Raw genomic sequence first — 16848 nt, 5'->3', positions numbered from 1 at the left:
ACTTTTTATTTACTCTCGAAACAAGTATTAAGGAATATTCTCTGATCTCTTCAATGTTTTTAATAGACTCAACATTGCATCTTCTTACTAAGAATTTATGGAAAATGAAGTCTCGTCAAAACACTACCCGTTTGAGTCCAGACTATTTTCCCTTATACACCATTATCGATCAAACTCCGTTTGAAGCACTGTATATATTAACACATGTCCATCCGGCATTATAAGTGTCGTCCGGCATTATAGACCAAACTAATTGATATTTACCATGATATGCGAATGAATTTTAATCTGTAGCTTTATTGCGATTTAAATTGCTAACTTCCGTCATGTGCTCGAATATGTGCTAAGTATGACAAATCACCTACGTCAATAATCTTCGCACACTAGTAAAATCATTCAAGATGATTGTTAAAGGAATACCTCAAAGAACTACCCTTTAGTCATTAGCAGTCATCTTGAATGATTTTACTAGCGTGCGAAGGTTATTGACGTAGGTGATTTGTCTTAAGTGATTTTCAATTCATTTAGCTAGTAGATTTAAATACATTTTTGTAGGGTACTTCGAGTCTAGAATGAATTAAATGGCAAAAGATGGAGTAGAAATCTGTCATAAAGTCAGCGAGTAAAAAAATAAAAACTTACCTCCCTGAATAACTTTTGGTCTAATAATGAGATTTTCACTTTTGGGACTTTGGCTTGATGGGATGCCCTCAAGTATGATAATTAGATTAAGGAGATATTTTTAGTTACGAAATCAGACAAAACATGCTTTTTTAGAATAAACACATTTTTGATGGATTCGCATTTCTGAACCCCAAAATATCGGAGGTAGCCGCAATCTGCTAAATATGGTCTGAATAGTTTGGTCGGGAGAGCACTCCAAAGTTTGGACCCCTTAGTATTAATTCAATTTTTTGTGTAATTCACTATGCCTCGAGAATTAAACGAATTGAAATTTAGCAAATTTGTGGTCACCCCCTCAAACCATTAAGAATTAGTACTATAACGTGAAGATCCAATCATTAGATCAAAAATTATTCAGGGTTATTTTCTTTTTGTGCACTGTACATCGTCAAGTTAACACACTATACTAATCAAACTAAGAGGGAAAAGACATCTTTAGATCGTGCAGCTGGTAGAAAAAAGTTGAAATTTTATGTGGTTAAAAACCGCTTTTGCATCTATAGTTTTTTCATTTATATTTTGGCAGATAAATTTGAAGGGTAAATATTCAAAATAAGACTATTTCGTTTAGGTTTACATGATTTAAAAGCTCTGGTTTAGAAAAATTTAACTTTTTACAATTGCAATAAATATTTCTTAAATTTAAAAATAAAACATTTGTCGATTAATGGGTACTTTGGAAATTCTAAGGTCTTTCCAAAGTACCCATCTACACGTTTCTTTCTTTTAGTTTTTGAATAGATATAAAAGGGAAGATAATCTGTCACTAATTTATGAAGATTTTATCCAATTGAATACCAATACGTCAAAGTTATGGTAACAATGATCAGTAGTCACTAAGGCACCTCATAGAATCTGAAGATTGTAAACTCACTGTACGAAATTGATAAGCCAGTTAGCCTAAAGTGATGATAATTTTTGCAAAGGTGAAAAGTCTAATTCAGGAAAAGTATTTACCATTTGGAATGTTGTGAGGTATTTCTTCCACCAGAGGAATTTTTGCACCTTGGGTCCCAGAGCGGCAAGTCCATAATATGAATACATGACGGTGTGCACAATTGTGTTGATCAAGGGGAAAAAGTAATTATAACTTCCTGAAAGAAAGAAAAATTTCCTTTCAACACAGTGTTATTTCGAAATATATATCAAATTTTCATAACATGCAATGCAAAATCAGATCAGATTCGCAAAATTATTAAAATATCTTTACTTAAATTCAGAAAGCAATCAGAAATGAATGATCATCTTACGGTAACAAAACACAAGGCATTGCCTACGGAATGAGCAAAAGGTAAGATCAACCAAATAAAGCGACAATTCGGTCATCCAGAGTCACTGAAACCACTGGGGTAACTAAAGTAATTTTTCTGATTACATTTTTGAAAATAATTTTACCAATACTGTTTCAATCGTTTGAGTGCGGCCAAGAGCTATCGCGTTTCGCTTGTTTTGTACAGAATATGCGGAGACGCTGCTGTGGATTAGTATAATTTTCCCATCTATTGAGAGCAGTTGAATTCATATCAATCGCAGTTTTTATTCATTTTACTCAATTGTGATTTTTATTGTGCGATGAAATTACTACGCATTTCATTCCACACTATTAGCATATATGTAAGAAAACTCTTCAGCACTCAAACGGTTAAGTTTGTTAACTTCCATGTCTTATTGTAATTAAGTAAATAAGTAAATAGAAACAACTGCAATCTTAATTTTAGGAGAGAAAATTTTAACTTTTTCAAATTTTATTTTCTTGAAAAAAAACAATTCTTAGGCTATATTTGTGACCTTAATTTGTCGCGTGGCTTACACTGCTATACTTAAATAGTCTGCTGAATATAATTTGCATCAGAGACTAAATATGCTATACTGCTTTATGGTAAAAAAGTCATACTAAATGTAAGTTGGTCAAACCCTTGTAAATTGGTTCCGTTGTAAAGTCAAAAGCAAAAAAGAAAAATTAGGATAGCTCAGATTCGTGGAACATTTTTTAAAGGTGAATGCAGTTAACCACCTAAGGTGAATGCAGTTAAGATTTCATAATAAAGAAAACTTACCAGGTTCGATTCTCAATCCACCCCAAACGGCAATGGGAACGACAGCATGGTGAACCACGTGAAGAGTCGAGATATGGCTATTTTTCTTTCTCAGAACAAAGAAAATCTGAATAAAAGAAAAAAATTTTCAATTTCACAACACGCTAACTCATTGAGATTTCACAAAGTATATTCATTTAATAGATAAAAATAGCATATTTTGGATACATATAAATTCATTTGTTTAATGTTAAAAAATTGAATTTGAAAAAGTTGACATCTCAGTGTACTTAAAAGCATATTTAGCATAATCTGCACTATAAAAACGTACCTGAATTTGGTGTTGAAAAACTAAAAATTGCGTAATTTCAATTTAATACCGAAAAAAAGATGTAATTAAATCTTAACTCCAATAAATGATAAAGCTTAAATCAAGCTCACTCCATTCAGGAATTATTTTCATCAATCTGTTTAAATCTTTCAATTGTTAGACGATCGATTCTTTGCAAGGAAAAGTGATTTCGCCTCGACGATGCTGAACAAAATCATTCCCCTTAAACAGCATTACACTAATAACATACATAATTTTAATTGCATAACAAAGATAACCATGTTCTCATGAGATTGTCTGCATAAATCTGTCAATTATATTGAATAATTTTAATATTTTATTGCTATCAGATTCAGTTTTTGTTAAATGTTGTTCGAATTTATATTCTCTCCTTGCTTTTGTGTATGTGATTATCGAACTAGTTTAATTTTAAGGAATATTTTATACTTACACCCTAAATGAATGATTCTTGCTTCATATTGTATAGTAAAAATAACTCTTCAGACTTATGTATCACCTCTTACTTTATAAATTTTAGTATTTCCGAATAAAAAAAGGGGGTTAACTTTAAACCAAAGAGTAATCGAACTTTCACTGTGTAGTGAAACATAGGTCCATAGGAGCTGGGAATATTGTCTCACTACATAGTTTTATTGCAAAGTAGTTGCAGTCATTTTTGGTATTGAGATACTTTTTACAGCGTAGCTATAGCAAAAACATTTTTCCCTTAAAAGCCGACTTATTTTAATTGTTTTAAGTATAGCTGAGCATAACATTAGCCCAATATTTTGGGTACATTTAGAGTTTAGTGAGCATGTTGTCAAGTGGCAATAATAATAGTTATTTAAATTTGATGTCATGACATAAATTAAATCACCTCTCCTCAAATCTGATATTTATAAGAACTATTACTTAACTGAAAACTAAATTAGGAGAATAGTAAGTTTGGATTTTTTTTCCAAATTAATGCAACGAAATCTGTAGAAATACTTTACACAAAATGGTTTCCATAATTAACTACAATAATCTAGACCATCAAAGCTTGACTGGACCTTAATTTAATATTTTCCGATCGAAGAACTGGAAATGAAACTATGTTGGCTGTAGTTTAAAAAAAAAAACAAGTGCCTCGAGTTTAGTACAAATTACAAAAATACACGTTAAGTTTAGATTTTCTGTACGATTCTATTTTATTTCATAATCGTTGAACAATCGATCCGTATTGGATTTACCAATCTTCAAATCCGTAGATTTGAAATTTTAAGCTAGTTCCAAAGGACGAGAGAAGTAACATCCCAAGTATTGTGGCAAGCTTCCTTAATACTAGTACGCTCTTACGTTAATGAAGGGGAAACCACCTAAAGCTTCCAACGGTGAGACCGGCACCAAAGGACTAACCCAAGATCCACTTACCACTGGGGATATTTTTCAACATTGTGATCTGTACTAGTTGGAAGCATTACGAATTAACCATCGCTGGTATTTAAACCTGTGTTAATTCATCAGGAGGGGGGAATATTTTTTTCCATAAACCATTTAAACTGAGCGCTGTTTGTAAATACGAGTGAATTCTATATATGATAAATATGAACTTACTGTGTCAGCAAATTCTATAAATTTTATGAAGAAAAACCACCAGCCCAATTCTGCCAACTGCAAAAAAATAAAGAAACCAATTTTATAGAACAATCAGAGTTGAAAATCAAAATCAAAATCCAGAAGTAGAACTTACTCGAACGTTATCAGGATCGTATTTATTTTTGTCGATTCTGCAAGTCCAACTGTGGTTTGGTTTTAGCAAAATTCGGAATGTCTGTAAAAGAAAGTACACTGTTTTAAAACTGAAAATGTACTGAATAGATTAGAAATTGCAGTCACAAATTTAATGCTTACTGTTGTTTCCTTTTGCAACCTAAACCTATCACAACTTGAAAAGCCGATCACTACATAAATCTAGGGAGTTATTTTTGTTCCAAATTGTTGAATTCAATTTTACATAATAACTGGTCCGTTCTAAGGAAATTTCATTCTTATTTTTAAAGGATTGAAAGATTTAAATTCTTTAAAATCTACTTGCATAAACTTCGATATTTAAAAGGAATCCATTAAAATTAAGCATGAAAGCTGGTCTAAAACTGAAAAAGCCAATATTTAGTTTAATTGAATGCTTATTTTCAAAGTCTTGATTTCCTTATTCATAAACTGAAATTTCTTTTATTCATTAAAAAAAAGGGAAAAGAATTTAATTAAAATTTGTCATATTGCTTTGCAAATGTTACGAGGAAAATAGCCATTAGCTAGCCTTGGTTATTTAGAAAAACGAATCTTGCCAATTAAACAAGCAACGAAGCATTTACAAGGAAAACAAATTAGATATATTAGAATCCCAAAATTTCAGTCTGAACAACTAATGAAACCGACCCTGTCGCGCTGCAAAATAGAAAGGTCAAAACATCTAATACCTAATACCACCAACCGAGCAGATTAGAATATGCAATCTGATGAATCTTAACTCAATGTCAAAGATGGCTTTGTCTACAATATGTCAATCATTGTATTGAATAATAGATTTGAAAACATATCCTCAACTCTTTACTAATGATTGTAAATGCATAAAGACTAGTTTGGATTGAATAAGGTATAAAAATAATAAACCATTTATCTTGGTTGTTAAAAAAGTTTCTGAATTATAAACGCTTGGCCACAATTTTAACGAGCTTAAGACATTAATTTTTATTTTAACTAAAGTCAATGAAACAATTCATTCGAAGGAAACTTGTTAGTCTTCACATGAAAAGAAACTTAAAAATAAATGCAAATAGCGTTAATGAAAAATTGATTTTAATTAAAATGCATTGTTGAACACAAATGATAAATTAAAGTTAATGAGTGTTCGTGCAATTTTTCGTTCAGGAATTCAATCTAGCTGAAGTACGAATTCCTCAAACTCTTTTAAACTAATTTCCTCATCAGAGTCTTATCGTATGTATATGAATCGTGCAAAAAAATTTCACAGTTCAATTCAGAATAAGTCAAATATTAAACTTCATAATACTAAACTTAAACGAATAATTTAATTGCAGATTTTAGATAATAACACATTCACATACATTATGAAAAATAACTCCAAAAATTAGCATTCTTACTGTATTGTGAAAAAAAAAATTTCCAGTGACAATAAAAAATCTTATTGCACACTTCGTAGTTTGTGATTTTGAATGAAAGTGAACTTAGCAACCACAATATGTAATTTATTTAAATAAATATACAAAATTCCTCCTTTATTTATGTCTATGATAAAGAGGGACTTAAATTATCTACAAAACTAAATAAAGTTCTGAAAGCTTTAGCCTAATATTTTACAGATAGTGAAGCTGTTGACATTATTGCAAATCTATTCAGAGTCTTTTTTTAAGATAGGAATAATTGTTTAGAGCATAGAAAATCTCGTCTAATATTTGTTATGAAAACACTTAAACACAAGTTTTGCTCAAAAATCATTAAAAACTTAATTAAAAAGACAAATAATTATGAAAAATAATACTCTGCTCAGTTTGAAATGCATTTCAAACTGAGCACGTAATTCACGGTAATTGATCAAAATGCTAATAATTTGAAAAGTCTACTTTGAAAATATACGTTGAAAATATACTTTGAAAATATACGTCAAATGCTTTTAACTTCTGTTACCATAGTCTTCATCTCCGAAATCTAAACTTGAAGGATATGACCAAAGTGTTTCAAAAAGAAAAAGAAAAATTGGACTACCCAAAATTTCTTTTAATCTAATGATCTGATTTTCACGTTCTAGCACTCTATTTTAAAGGCTCAAGGGGATGACCTCAAATTCGTTAATGCAGACGATATTTTACGAAATCGGACACAACATACTTTCTCTGAATAAAATACCATTTTTTCCGACGGATTTGGATTTCTGATAATCTGGGAAATATAGTGCCAATAGTTTGTAAGGAGAGCTCTCCAAAGTTTGACCACCTTAATGTTAATATTTCGCTATAGCCCATGAATTTTTATGTGAACTGAAATAAATTTTGCACACAATTATAAAAGTCGTTTTACCAAAGATAACTCCAGGCAAAAAATAACTTTTAGTATAAATTAATTTTATATAAGAATGGTCAAAAAAGAATGGCTCAAATTTCGTATTTTGCCATGTAATAATTCTTTAAATTGAAATGAAAAATTGTATATCTGAAAATTCAAATTTTCTGACCATTCTTAAATAAAATATTTGCTAAAAGTATTTTTTGAATGGAACTATCTTTGGACAAACGAATTTCATAATTGTTTTTAAAAATTTTTCAATTCACTAAAAAAGTGTGAGATATAGCGAACTACGCAAAAAGTTAATTTAACATTAAGGAGGGCAAACTTTGGAGAGCTCTCCTAACCAAACTATTTGCACCATATTTCCCAGAATGAGTCCTAAAACGTGAAAATTAGATCAAAAGTTATTCAAGGTGGGCTTTTTTGGAGGCACTTACGTGTTTAAAAAAGTACAGAAATCAAAGCATGTAAAGTTCTGAATTCCAGATGAAAATTGAATGATCTTCATATTCTAAAAGCTCAAAATTTAGATTCAGAGATTTCCTCGTCACAAACTCAAGAGTAAAAATGAGGAAGCATTTTAGTTTAGAGTATATTGAGAGCATTAGAATATATTGAAGTATCCTTTATAAAATCGGAATTTTTAATCTGAAAGTTGGATCATTCCATCATTAGATTAAAAGTTGATAATGGTAACACTTTAGTAATAAAGGAAAAAAACTATTATAACTATATGTATTTAAAAAATACTTAAGATGTTCACCGAAGCGAGAAGCATAGTGAGATGGAAAAAAAAAACTATTACAACTAATGGGGTATAAGAATGGCCTTCGCGTCTATGTACGTTTCATTCACAAATGACAAATGAAAGAAAAATAGACCTCTTGCTGCTGAAGGCAATTATGCATTCAAACTTATTAAAAGGTCTATGCATTGAAAGATGCGCTCATTCAAAAATCTCTTCCAATTGTATAGAGAGTAATTTAATTTTTTTAACTTGAACATTAATGAAATGAAATAATTTATAGACAAAAATTTAGCTTTCATGACGCACTAATAAAGTTTCACTAAAATTGTTTTCGAAATTAGCAGTCTGACTTATTATGTGATACATTTTTGAAAACCTACCAATTTAGTATGTATTCAAAAGTATTACAGATAGAGTATATGCTGCCGTAATATCATAAGCTAAAGCTTATATAACATAATTACCTTTTATTATGCATAGTCGCCTACAATACAGTTTAGTGATAAATCAAAACTCAACTCTAATAGCATTGTTTATATAACTTCAAATTCGTGAAAGCGAATAAAATATATTTACTAAATAAAAAAAACTATTTTATACAATTTAAAATGTCAATAAATGGTTCTTTTAAGTCACAACGGTGTACCCCGAATAAAACTAATAAAAACCAGGTTTTTTTTCTCAAATGAAAGACTGGAACATTTTATCACTAAGTTACACTTTTGAAAAACATTTTAAACTAAAACCGTATTTTAAAGGGAACCATATTTTAAATAAAGCTAATTTCTATCACTAAACTTTTAAATATCTTTATTTAGGCTCTACACTTATGTATTTTAGAATCGAAATATTAGAGCTAAAATTAATTTTTAGTTTCTAATGTGCTCCTTTGTAGTTCCATTTCGAAAACTTAATGCATAGAGAGATTGCGATTTTTAAATTTCAGAATATGCATTTTTCGTTGAATAAATTTTAAGTTAAATCGCATTTTTGAATGCTTCCAAACAAAACGCAAAATGTAAATAAATTCAGAAACGGAGTGAAGACTTAACTCACGTGCTATACCGTGTTAACTTATAAACAAAAATATAGCCAATTTTTCTTCGATTCATTTGTCATTTAATGGAATCACAAGACAAAGTGAGTGAAGTATTAAACATTCTGCATCTCTTAAGGCCAATTTTAGGTATTCTACTGAATGCCAAATAATGGTTTAAGTTACACCTATAAGCAACGTAGTTAAGACAATCTATAAGGCTACGGAATTGCATTCCTGTCGTTACGTCACTATGACTATACAAAATGAACCGGTTGCTTTGCTAAATATATTCTACAAACCACCACATTAACCAAATGCAGTTATGATCATGAATAATAAATCGCCTGATAAATTTTATTTGCCATAATATGTTTGCAGTTTGCAATGTTTACAGTTGCCAACTGAGAATAAATACTCACATCTAGAATGAGGTAAAAATTGGTGAGAACTATGACTGCGTTGTAAAGAAGCATTGCGTATCTCAGATCGAAGGGTTTCCTGTCCTCCATCCAGGCTGGACCAATTTTCTTCACAAATAGAACGTAGAGTATCACTAACATAATGGTTGGTCCTGGTCCATCCATGAGAAACCATTCCGTCACCCTCGGATCTAGAATAGAAATAGCATACTCGTTAAATCCCTGGACACTGATTGGTATAATCGATTCGGCAAAAGAACCAGAATAATGCCCTTAATGGAATTCGCCACTCATACAAATTTAATTTCGACTATGGATAAAATATTTTTTACGAAATTGAATAATCTGAATGGTTGTGCGACAGCTATAAAATCTATAAATATTTAAAAATAACGGGCTGGCAAAAGCATAAATAAAATAAACATAAAGAGATACATTTAAAAAATAAAAGCAGACGATAAAATTAGAACAAAAAGCTGATTTTGTAGAGATTAGTTTTTTGTTTTTCGAAATTGAGGTTTGTACTAACCCGTTACGGGTTTTCTATATTGGTTCGAAAAGTTGTTACTTTCCCGTTATGGGAACTTTAATTCCGTTACTGTAGTTGTTCCTGTAAATAAATGTTTTTATAAAAAATACAGAACTTTTCTTTAATATAGCTTGATACGCTGCACCGCTTTGTCTAAGATCAGCTTCTTTAAGAAGTTTTCAGAATATTTAAAATGCAAAAATATTTAAAATCTCTCGTTGAGTTGTAATTACAGTAAAAATCTTTAAAACGAAAGTTAAAACTGCAGACAAAGAATTTCTTCAGTGAATACTACACGGAATCTGGCATCCAAGTTATACCTTATTGGCAGTCACCGATTGCCTTATCTCACACAGCCCACTAAGGGGTCCGCGGCTCAGTTAAAATATTTAAGTCTTATATTCAGCAATTGTTTCACACTTCAGTGCAATCAACAAATTGGTGCAAACGAGTAATTAACACTGCCATAAATCGTAATTTGATGAAAATTTACTCATTTTAGAAACCATTTAGCCGAAAAATCAAATTAGTTCTTGAAATTAAATTTTAATTTCTCACTGAAAAATGCAATTGAGCATACATGTTTCTATACAATTGGGAGACTTAGAGCTTCTTATTTAGAAAATTCCCTTTTGAAAAATAAACATTAGCATCAAGTAAAATTTTCTAAGAAAACCAACTCCAAGTTTTCAGTCGAAATTGTTAAAAATAGATCAAAATTCTATCTTAAGCAAAGTTATTAGTTTGGTATTTGCATATCCATGTGTACTATCCAGGAAATTTGCTTATTTTTATTAATTGAAAAAGGATTAAATAAGATAATAATTTACTTTTCAAATATTAGGAAATACGTTACGCATACTTCAGTATGACATTTACTTTAGTCTGCAAAAAAAAGAAAAGATTTTAAAAGAATGTGTCTAAGTGATTAAGATTAGTTTAAGATGGCACTTATTACCATTTTCAATCATCAAAACGCAAATGTTATTTCATCCGTATGAATATGAAATTTCACTAAAAAATAAAAATTTAAATAAATAAGTGTTCAATCCCCCCCCCTGAATTTAGTTTCCTACTTTGAGTCAACTATTGCGCAAGTTGAATTACATCTTTACGAACACATCTTTCAAGTATTTTTGTTGAGGTTATGGAATATCCAGCGATTTAAATATAACGATTGAAAGGAGTAGGCAACTTAAAACGCCATTATGACCGCAGGCAGTATTTCTACCACGTCATTTGCATTCTTTGCGCTCAGAATCTTAACGAGACAGTCTCAATAACATTTGTTTTATTAGAAGTAAGCTTTTCATCTAATAGTCACTGTTTTTCCTCAATTTAGAATCAGTCAAGTTTTTAAAAGAAGCTAACATTAGGGTCTTGCTTTGGTCGAAATATTTTCCGTATGAAAAAAAAAAAGAAAAAGTGAATAGAAATTAAGTAAATTTATTGTGTATTTAAACTTTAATCCCATTCCTAGTTTCTTTTTAATGCATTTCTGCGAAAAATATTCCAGCGAACAGATTCGTTTAAAATCTATAAATGATTGTCATTGAAAAATATTTCGTTAATTATCGACCGTTCAGGTCAATGCTGAGAACTTGACTGAAGAGAAAACAAGTTCACGGTAAGCTGCTGCTAACATTTAAGAATAGACAAGTTCAAGTACGCTAGTCAAATTAATGTAGTTTGCAACATTTTACATGGTTTTTAGACATTAGCCAGTACGTTACGGATCTATGGAAATTTTTGTATACACGACCCAGTAAAATTGATGTGGCGATTACAAATAATCCTTGATAAATTTCAATTTTTTTTCTTTTTCTAATGTGAAGTATAATTATATGTATTGAAATCTGTAAGGCATTAGATATTGCGTGTCATGATAATTCTGTACATTATCAGTTGGTGTTGGCAACAGTACCATTATTGATTGATTGTTGTCTGTTTCTCCATTAGACTTGTATTAACATTTGACATTGCGAGTCTCCAAAGCTATAGATTTGCAAAAATCAATTAAATTGTTCTGTGAGCTCTCGTCAAGTGAAATGAAAATCACAATTTAAGCGCTTAAACTGCTTCTTAAACGAAGTTTTAAAATTTCCATATTATCTAACTTAAAATGGAAGAGAAGAACTTAGAATGGAAAATGGACATGAATTTAAAATGGACAAGTTTAAATTTTTCTAAAATCAAATTTCTTGAAAAATTGCCAGAATGGCAAAATGTTTCATCCTAGATAAAAATTAAGATTTATGAATACTTGAATTTTCGTATACTGTTTTTTTTTAATGCAAACAATGAGGTAACTTTTCTAACAAAAATTAGATTACCAATGCTTCTCATTCTGAAAATTGACAGCATTAACATTTTGCGTAGTTTTCGCAATTATCATAAAGGAAAGCATTTAAAGATAGAAACTTCAACTATGCGTAACTGTTATAAACAGCAATAAAAATGGAACGAAGCATGTTATAAAAGCAAGCTTTGTTATTAAAGTATTCCAACAGGAACCTATCCTGCATATTTACCTGCCCGTTCATTTTCAGACTACACATTTTTTCCGCAAAGGATATGTTGAACTTAATTATCAATTTTAAAAAGTTGAAGATTATCTGGTTCCCTAAGCAGAACGCAGGAAACCTGACTTTTCAACGTTTCAACCATTGATCATTTTTGGGACAACTTTTATATTTCAAAAAAATGCCACTCTGAAAAAATTTGATCAAAAAGTCTTTAAATGAAATAAAAAGTCTTTAAATGAAATCATTGTTTGCAAAGCTCATTTAAGATAACCCTAATAGATCAACATTTTATACGTTTTGGAACTGAACGCTAAATATTATAATTTTTAAAGTAAAATGATGTCTCATGCATTTCAGTTAACTTAATTTATAAAGGAGTAACTGTTAATTTGAAAAATATTCTTGGAAGACAACCTTAAAATGTCTTCAAGATCGATAAAAATGGAACACAAATAAAGATTTAAAGATGTTTAGCAAGTTTATAATCTTCCTTTTACTAAGCAAAAATTTTAATACATATTAATGAAAGTAAAAATCAGTTTTAAAATTAGTTTCTCTCAAATATATCTCATTTAATTTCTACAAATCCTTGACTATAAACTGATAACATCCACACACATTGTAATTATACATTCAAAAACTAAAAATTACTGATTTTGAATATTTATTTCATATTTTGCGATCGGTTTATAGAACTTATCACACGCAAAGTGCTTTTGGAAATAAACGTATATCACAACAAGATTCAAGATTGCTTTAAATTTATAGAGTTCATTATCTTTAAAATTATGCAACAGGATTTGTCACTACCTTTAAAAATCCATTTCTCTGCTGAATATTGAATACATCCAAATAAACAATTAACGGTATGTTTAATTTAAGGTACTCAGTAAATCATTCGATATTTCATTTTTATAAATTCAATCATCATTTCAAACATATTTCAAGTAAAATTTTTATTTTTATGGGTATTTCAAAATATTTTAGTTTAAGAACAAAATATGAAATACAAATCAATTCAAATTTTTGCACAATATTTTTTAAATTTAAGAAATTACTATTTTTATAATGCTTGAATCAGTGTTTAGAACTGTGCTCATTTTATGACCATTCCTCCAACATTTCATATTATTGCATGTTAAATTTACGAGTATTATAACCAGATTATAGTTTTTAAACTAAGGCTATGCGAAATTTCTTGAAAGCATGGTCGATCACTCCATTTTTTCATATGATGACGTTAAAAATTAAGCAGATGCATAGAACTGAAATTTCTTTAAACTTTCTTGATACTTGGTTTGACTAATTAAAGTTAAATATTTTTAGATATAAAGACGCATATTTGACAAATTATACTAAATTGAATAGTAAAATGTTCTTTACTTTCTTATTTTACATTTGGAGTAAAGACATCTTATAACTATAACCATATTCTCCAGTACTTGAAGTTAGATTTTTATCATGCATCTTATAACTGATTTTCTTCTAAATTGAATTTGTCTGCGCAGTCTTCAGCGCAAACACTGTCTCCAACGTCTTGAAAATATTTACATATAAGATCAAATTGCGTTTATAGGGAGAATAGAAATATTATCAAAATCCACATATGCGACAATGTGGTATGGAGTATAAAAAGTGAAAAGTTTAAAAGCCCGATGAAGGCTTAATTTTAAAAATCAAAGTATCTTTTTACAATTCAAATAATTAAATATTAAAATTTAAAAATAAATAGAACAAGGTGCATTGCAAAAAAAAAATTTCAATTTGGGTTCAAATATCATTAAATCTAAGCTTCAATCCTTTTGCAGCGATGCTACCCTTAAAAGTATTTCCATTCCTACATACAGCGCTATCTTTTCTGTATCAGTCAGTTACAAAATTTTGTAGAAAGAAAATTTAAAACCACCTTAATTCTCAGAGAAATTATGTTTATTAATCACTAGATTAATAAAACTAGCAAATACATTTTAATTTGATGTCTTAAGAAAAGAAATTCTTTCATCCTCATTCAAAACTTACTAATTTACTATTTAATTAATAATTTACTATTTAATTAATAATTTACTATTTAATTAATAATTTACTATTTAATTAATAATTTACTATTTAATTAATAATTTACTATTTAATTAATAATTTACTATTTAATTAATAATTTACTATTTAATCTAATTTACTATTTAATTAATAATTTACTATTTAATCTAATTTACTATTTAATTTACTTGCTATTTAATTAATGCAAGTTACACTGACAGGGAAAAGGGAGCTAACGAATTTCATGTCCATTGAATATTAACAAATGTAAACGTTGTCTGGGACTGCATAACCTGGTTAGTAGGGAATTTGGTCCATGGTCAAAGGCCAATACGAAGGCCAATTTCTCCCTATATTTGATCCAGGAGTTCCCTTGTCTTCTGGATTGGGTTCAAAATTACAAGGATACGTAGTTTAATATTAGTTGTCGCACACCCGAATTGCGTCGGCTGTTCAACGACGGTTATGAAATAAAATTGGTTACTGGTGCAAGTTAAATATGTCTTGTTACTAAGTAAAATTTTAAGGTTTTAAAAAGCTTTTTTATACATGTTTACGAGTACAAAATCTTTTTAAAAATGCCTACATATTTAAAATCTATAATAAATTTATAAGAATTATTTTAAAAATGAATATAAAGTAAAAGTATTCAAAAACTTGAGATATCTAATAAACATTCGCCCACATCTCTAAACTAACAAAGGAAGTAGGATATTTCCGAATGGGATCCTTAACTTCAAAGCATATGCCATTGTTTCTTATCAAATACATAATTAGAATTAAAAGAAAATATTCAAATTTACAACTCACCTCCACTTGCCATATATTCGTCATAAACATCGGAAACTGATCTCACCAGAGTTGTCATTTTTATTACAACTTTTGTTTACCTTTAAAGACTATAAATTCACAGCGATGAACAGACGAAGAAAATCCTTCCTTGGCTCAAAAGTTCTATAAAAAAAATAAATACCCATCAGATAACTGGAAATTAAAACACATTGAATAATAAAGAAAGAACTCCTCTTAAGATTCATTTAAAGTTTTTATAACCTATGACGAATCATGAAGTATAGAATCAGATGACATAAAACGCTACGACTTGTTAGATTTTAAAGCAAGCATGACTTCGTGTATAAAATTTATAAAAGAAGGAATTTTTTCAAGAAATTCAAGGAAGAATTTCAGAAGAAATTTTTCCAAAAAAAAAAATAGATCCCACTTCTTCAAAGAAAAACTGGGTCACCGTTGTGAATAAGTTATAAAACGCGTCTCATAACTGCCACAATCACTGTATAGTTTGTCTATGTAAAGAACTCCCTCAGCCATTTGTCTGGAATAATGGCGGCTACAGTAGTTATGAGGTTTATACATTTCAAATAGGGGTGTTTGGTCATTATTTAAGATAGGGGCTGGCTTTGGTTGGTGAAGTCAGGGGAGAAGGAAGCTCCACTTTTTGAAATGCGCTATTTGCTTGCATAGACTTCGTGGCGAGTTCTATAGACAAACTATAGCTCCTTAAGCTATTATCATCTATTATATTACACAATGCTATATCTCAATGGAAATATGCATTATAGCTGTATTGAACAATCATTGAACGTTTAATGAACTTTAATGTTTACCTGTAGAGTTCATAAGAAATACGAAATAAAAATTTGAAAGTTAGAAAATTTACATATTTCACGTGACAAAACTTTTGCTATGACAATTCAACTCATTTGTTCAGTATGGCAAAGAGAACCAATAAAAAAAAAACTAAGTCAAATTTTAGTTAATCAAGTGTGGAAAAATCTTTAACTGATTTACCCTTGACTAAATTAACGAGTTAATTTCGTTAATCCCCGATGACAATAGAGAAGTTTTAGATTTTAGGTTTTGCAATTCTTAAAAATCTCTGAAAATATTTTTTAAATATCTGAGAAAAAATTGCGAATTTCTATCTAGGCAAAAAAATAAATCGAAAAATAAAATTAGTTTAAGTTAGTATTGGAAGGGAACACGAACTCAGAAAGTTTTCACGAAATCTTTTATTGCTTTTAGACATTCAAACTTTCTGAAATATCAGCATGTAAGGTGGTAATTGAGGGGGGGGGATTTCAACTACATATTTGCTTTAAAGCAGAGGGATTTAACTATATTTTGTAAAAAAAAATCTTTAATCTATTAGGTTAAACCTTTTACCGAAGAAAATGGTTTAAGCATAAGCTCTTCATACACAATATAAAATTTTGAATGCATTTATGATAGGATAAGAAAAATTCTATGTTCAAATAGCCATATTGTTTTGTACCTTTTAATAAATATTGAATCCCTTTATTTGTTATGACACATACCTCTTAAAGCTAATCTTTCCTCGAAAATTATTTTAAATTAAAAATAAACACATCCGATTAAAAAAAACGCACAAAAGTCTACGTTAAAAATGTACG

At 29.4% G+C, this 16848-nt stretch overlaps 1 protein-coding gene across 4 annotated transcripts in view; it reads right to left on the bottom strand.

Annotated features, from left to right (window-relative positions):
• LOC107457059 (very long chain fatty acid elongase 7) overlaps positions 1-16848 on the bottom strand; it is a 79041-nt gene that overhangs the window by 1763 nt on the left and 60430 nt on the right. For all 4 annotated transcript variants that reach the window (XM_087165241.1, XM_087165239.1, XM_087165242.1 and 1 more), the window contains exons 2-7: positions 15227-15370; positions 9326-9516; positions 4784-4864; positions 4648-4704; positions 2742-2847; positions 1642-1778 (exon numbers count right to left, since the gene is read on the bottom strand). In XM_087165241.1, coding sequence (XP_087021367.1) covers positions 1642-1778; positions 2742-2847; positions 4648-4704; positions 4784-4864; positions 9326-9516; positions 15227-15284 — 630 coding nt within the window. In that variant the 5' untranslated portion in view covers positions 15285-15370. The remainder of the gene's footprint in view (positions 1-1641; positions 1779-2741; positions 2848-4647; positions 4705-4783; positions 4865-9325; positions 9517-15226; positions 15371-16848) is intronic.

The sequence above is a fragment of the Parasteatoda tepidariorum genome, chromosome 1, assembly GCF_982258835.1.
Source record: "Parasteatoda tepidariorum strain Cologne lab strain chromosome 1, Ptep-v5.0, whole genome shotgun sequence".
In the NCBI taxonomy this organism is placed as follows: Eukaryota; Metazoa; Arthropoda; class Arachnida; order Araneae; family Theridiidae; genus Parasteatoda; species Parasteatoda tepidariorum.
The sequence above is the reverse complement of the archived record's forward strand: the minus strand, read 5'-3'. Positions and strand labels throughout refer to the sequence as shown.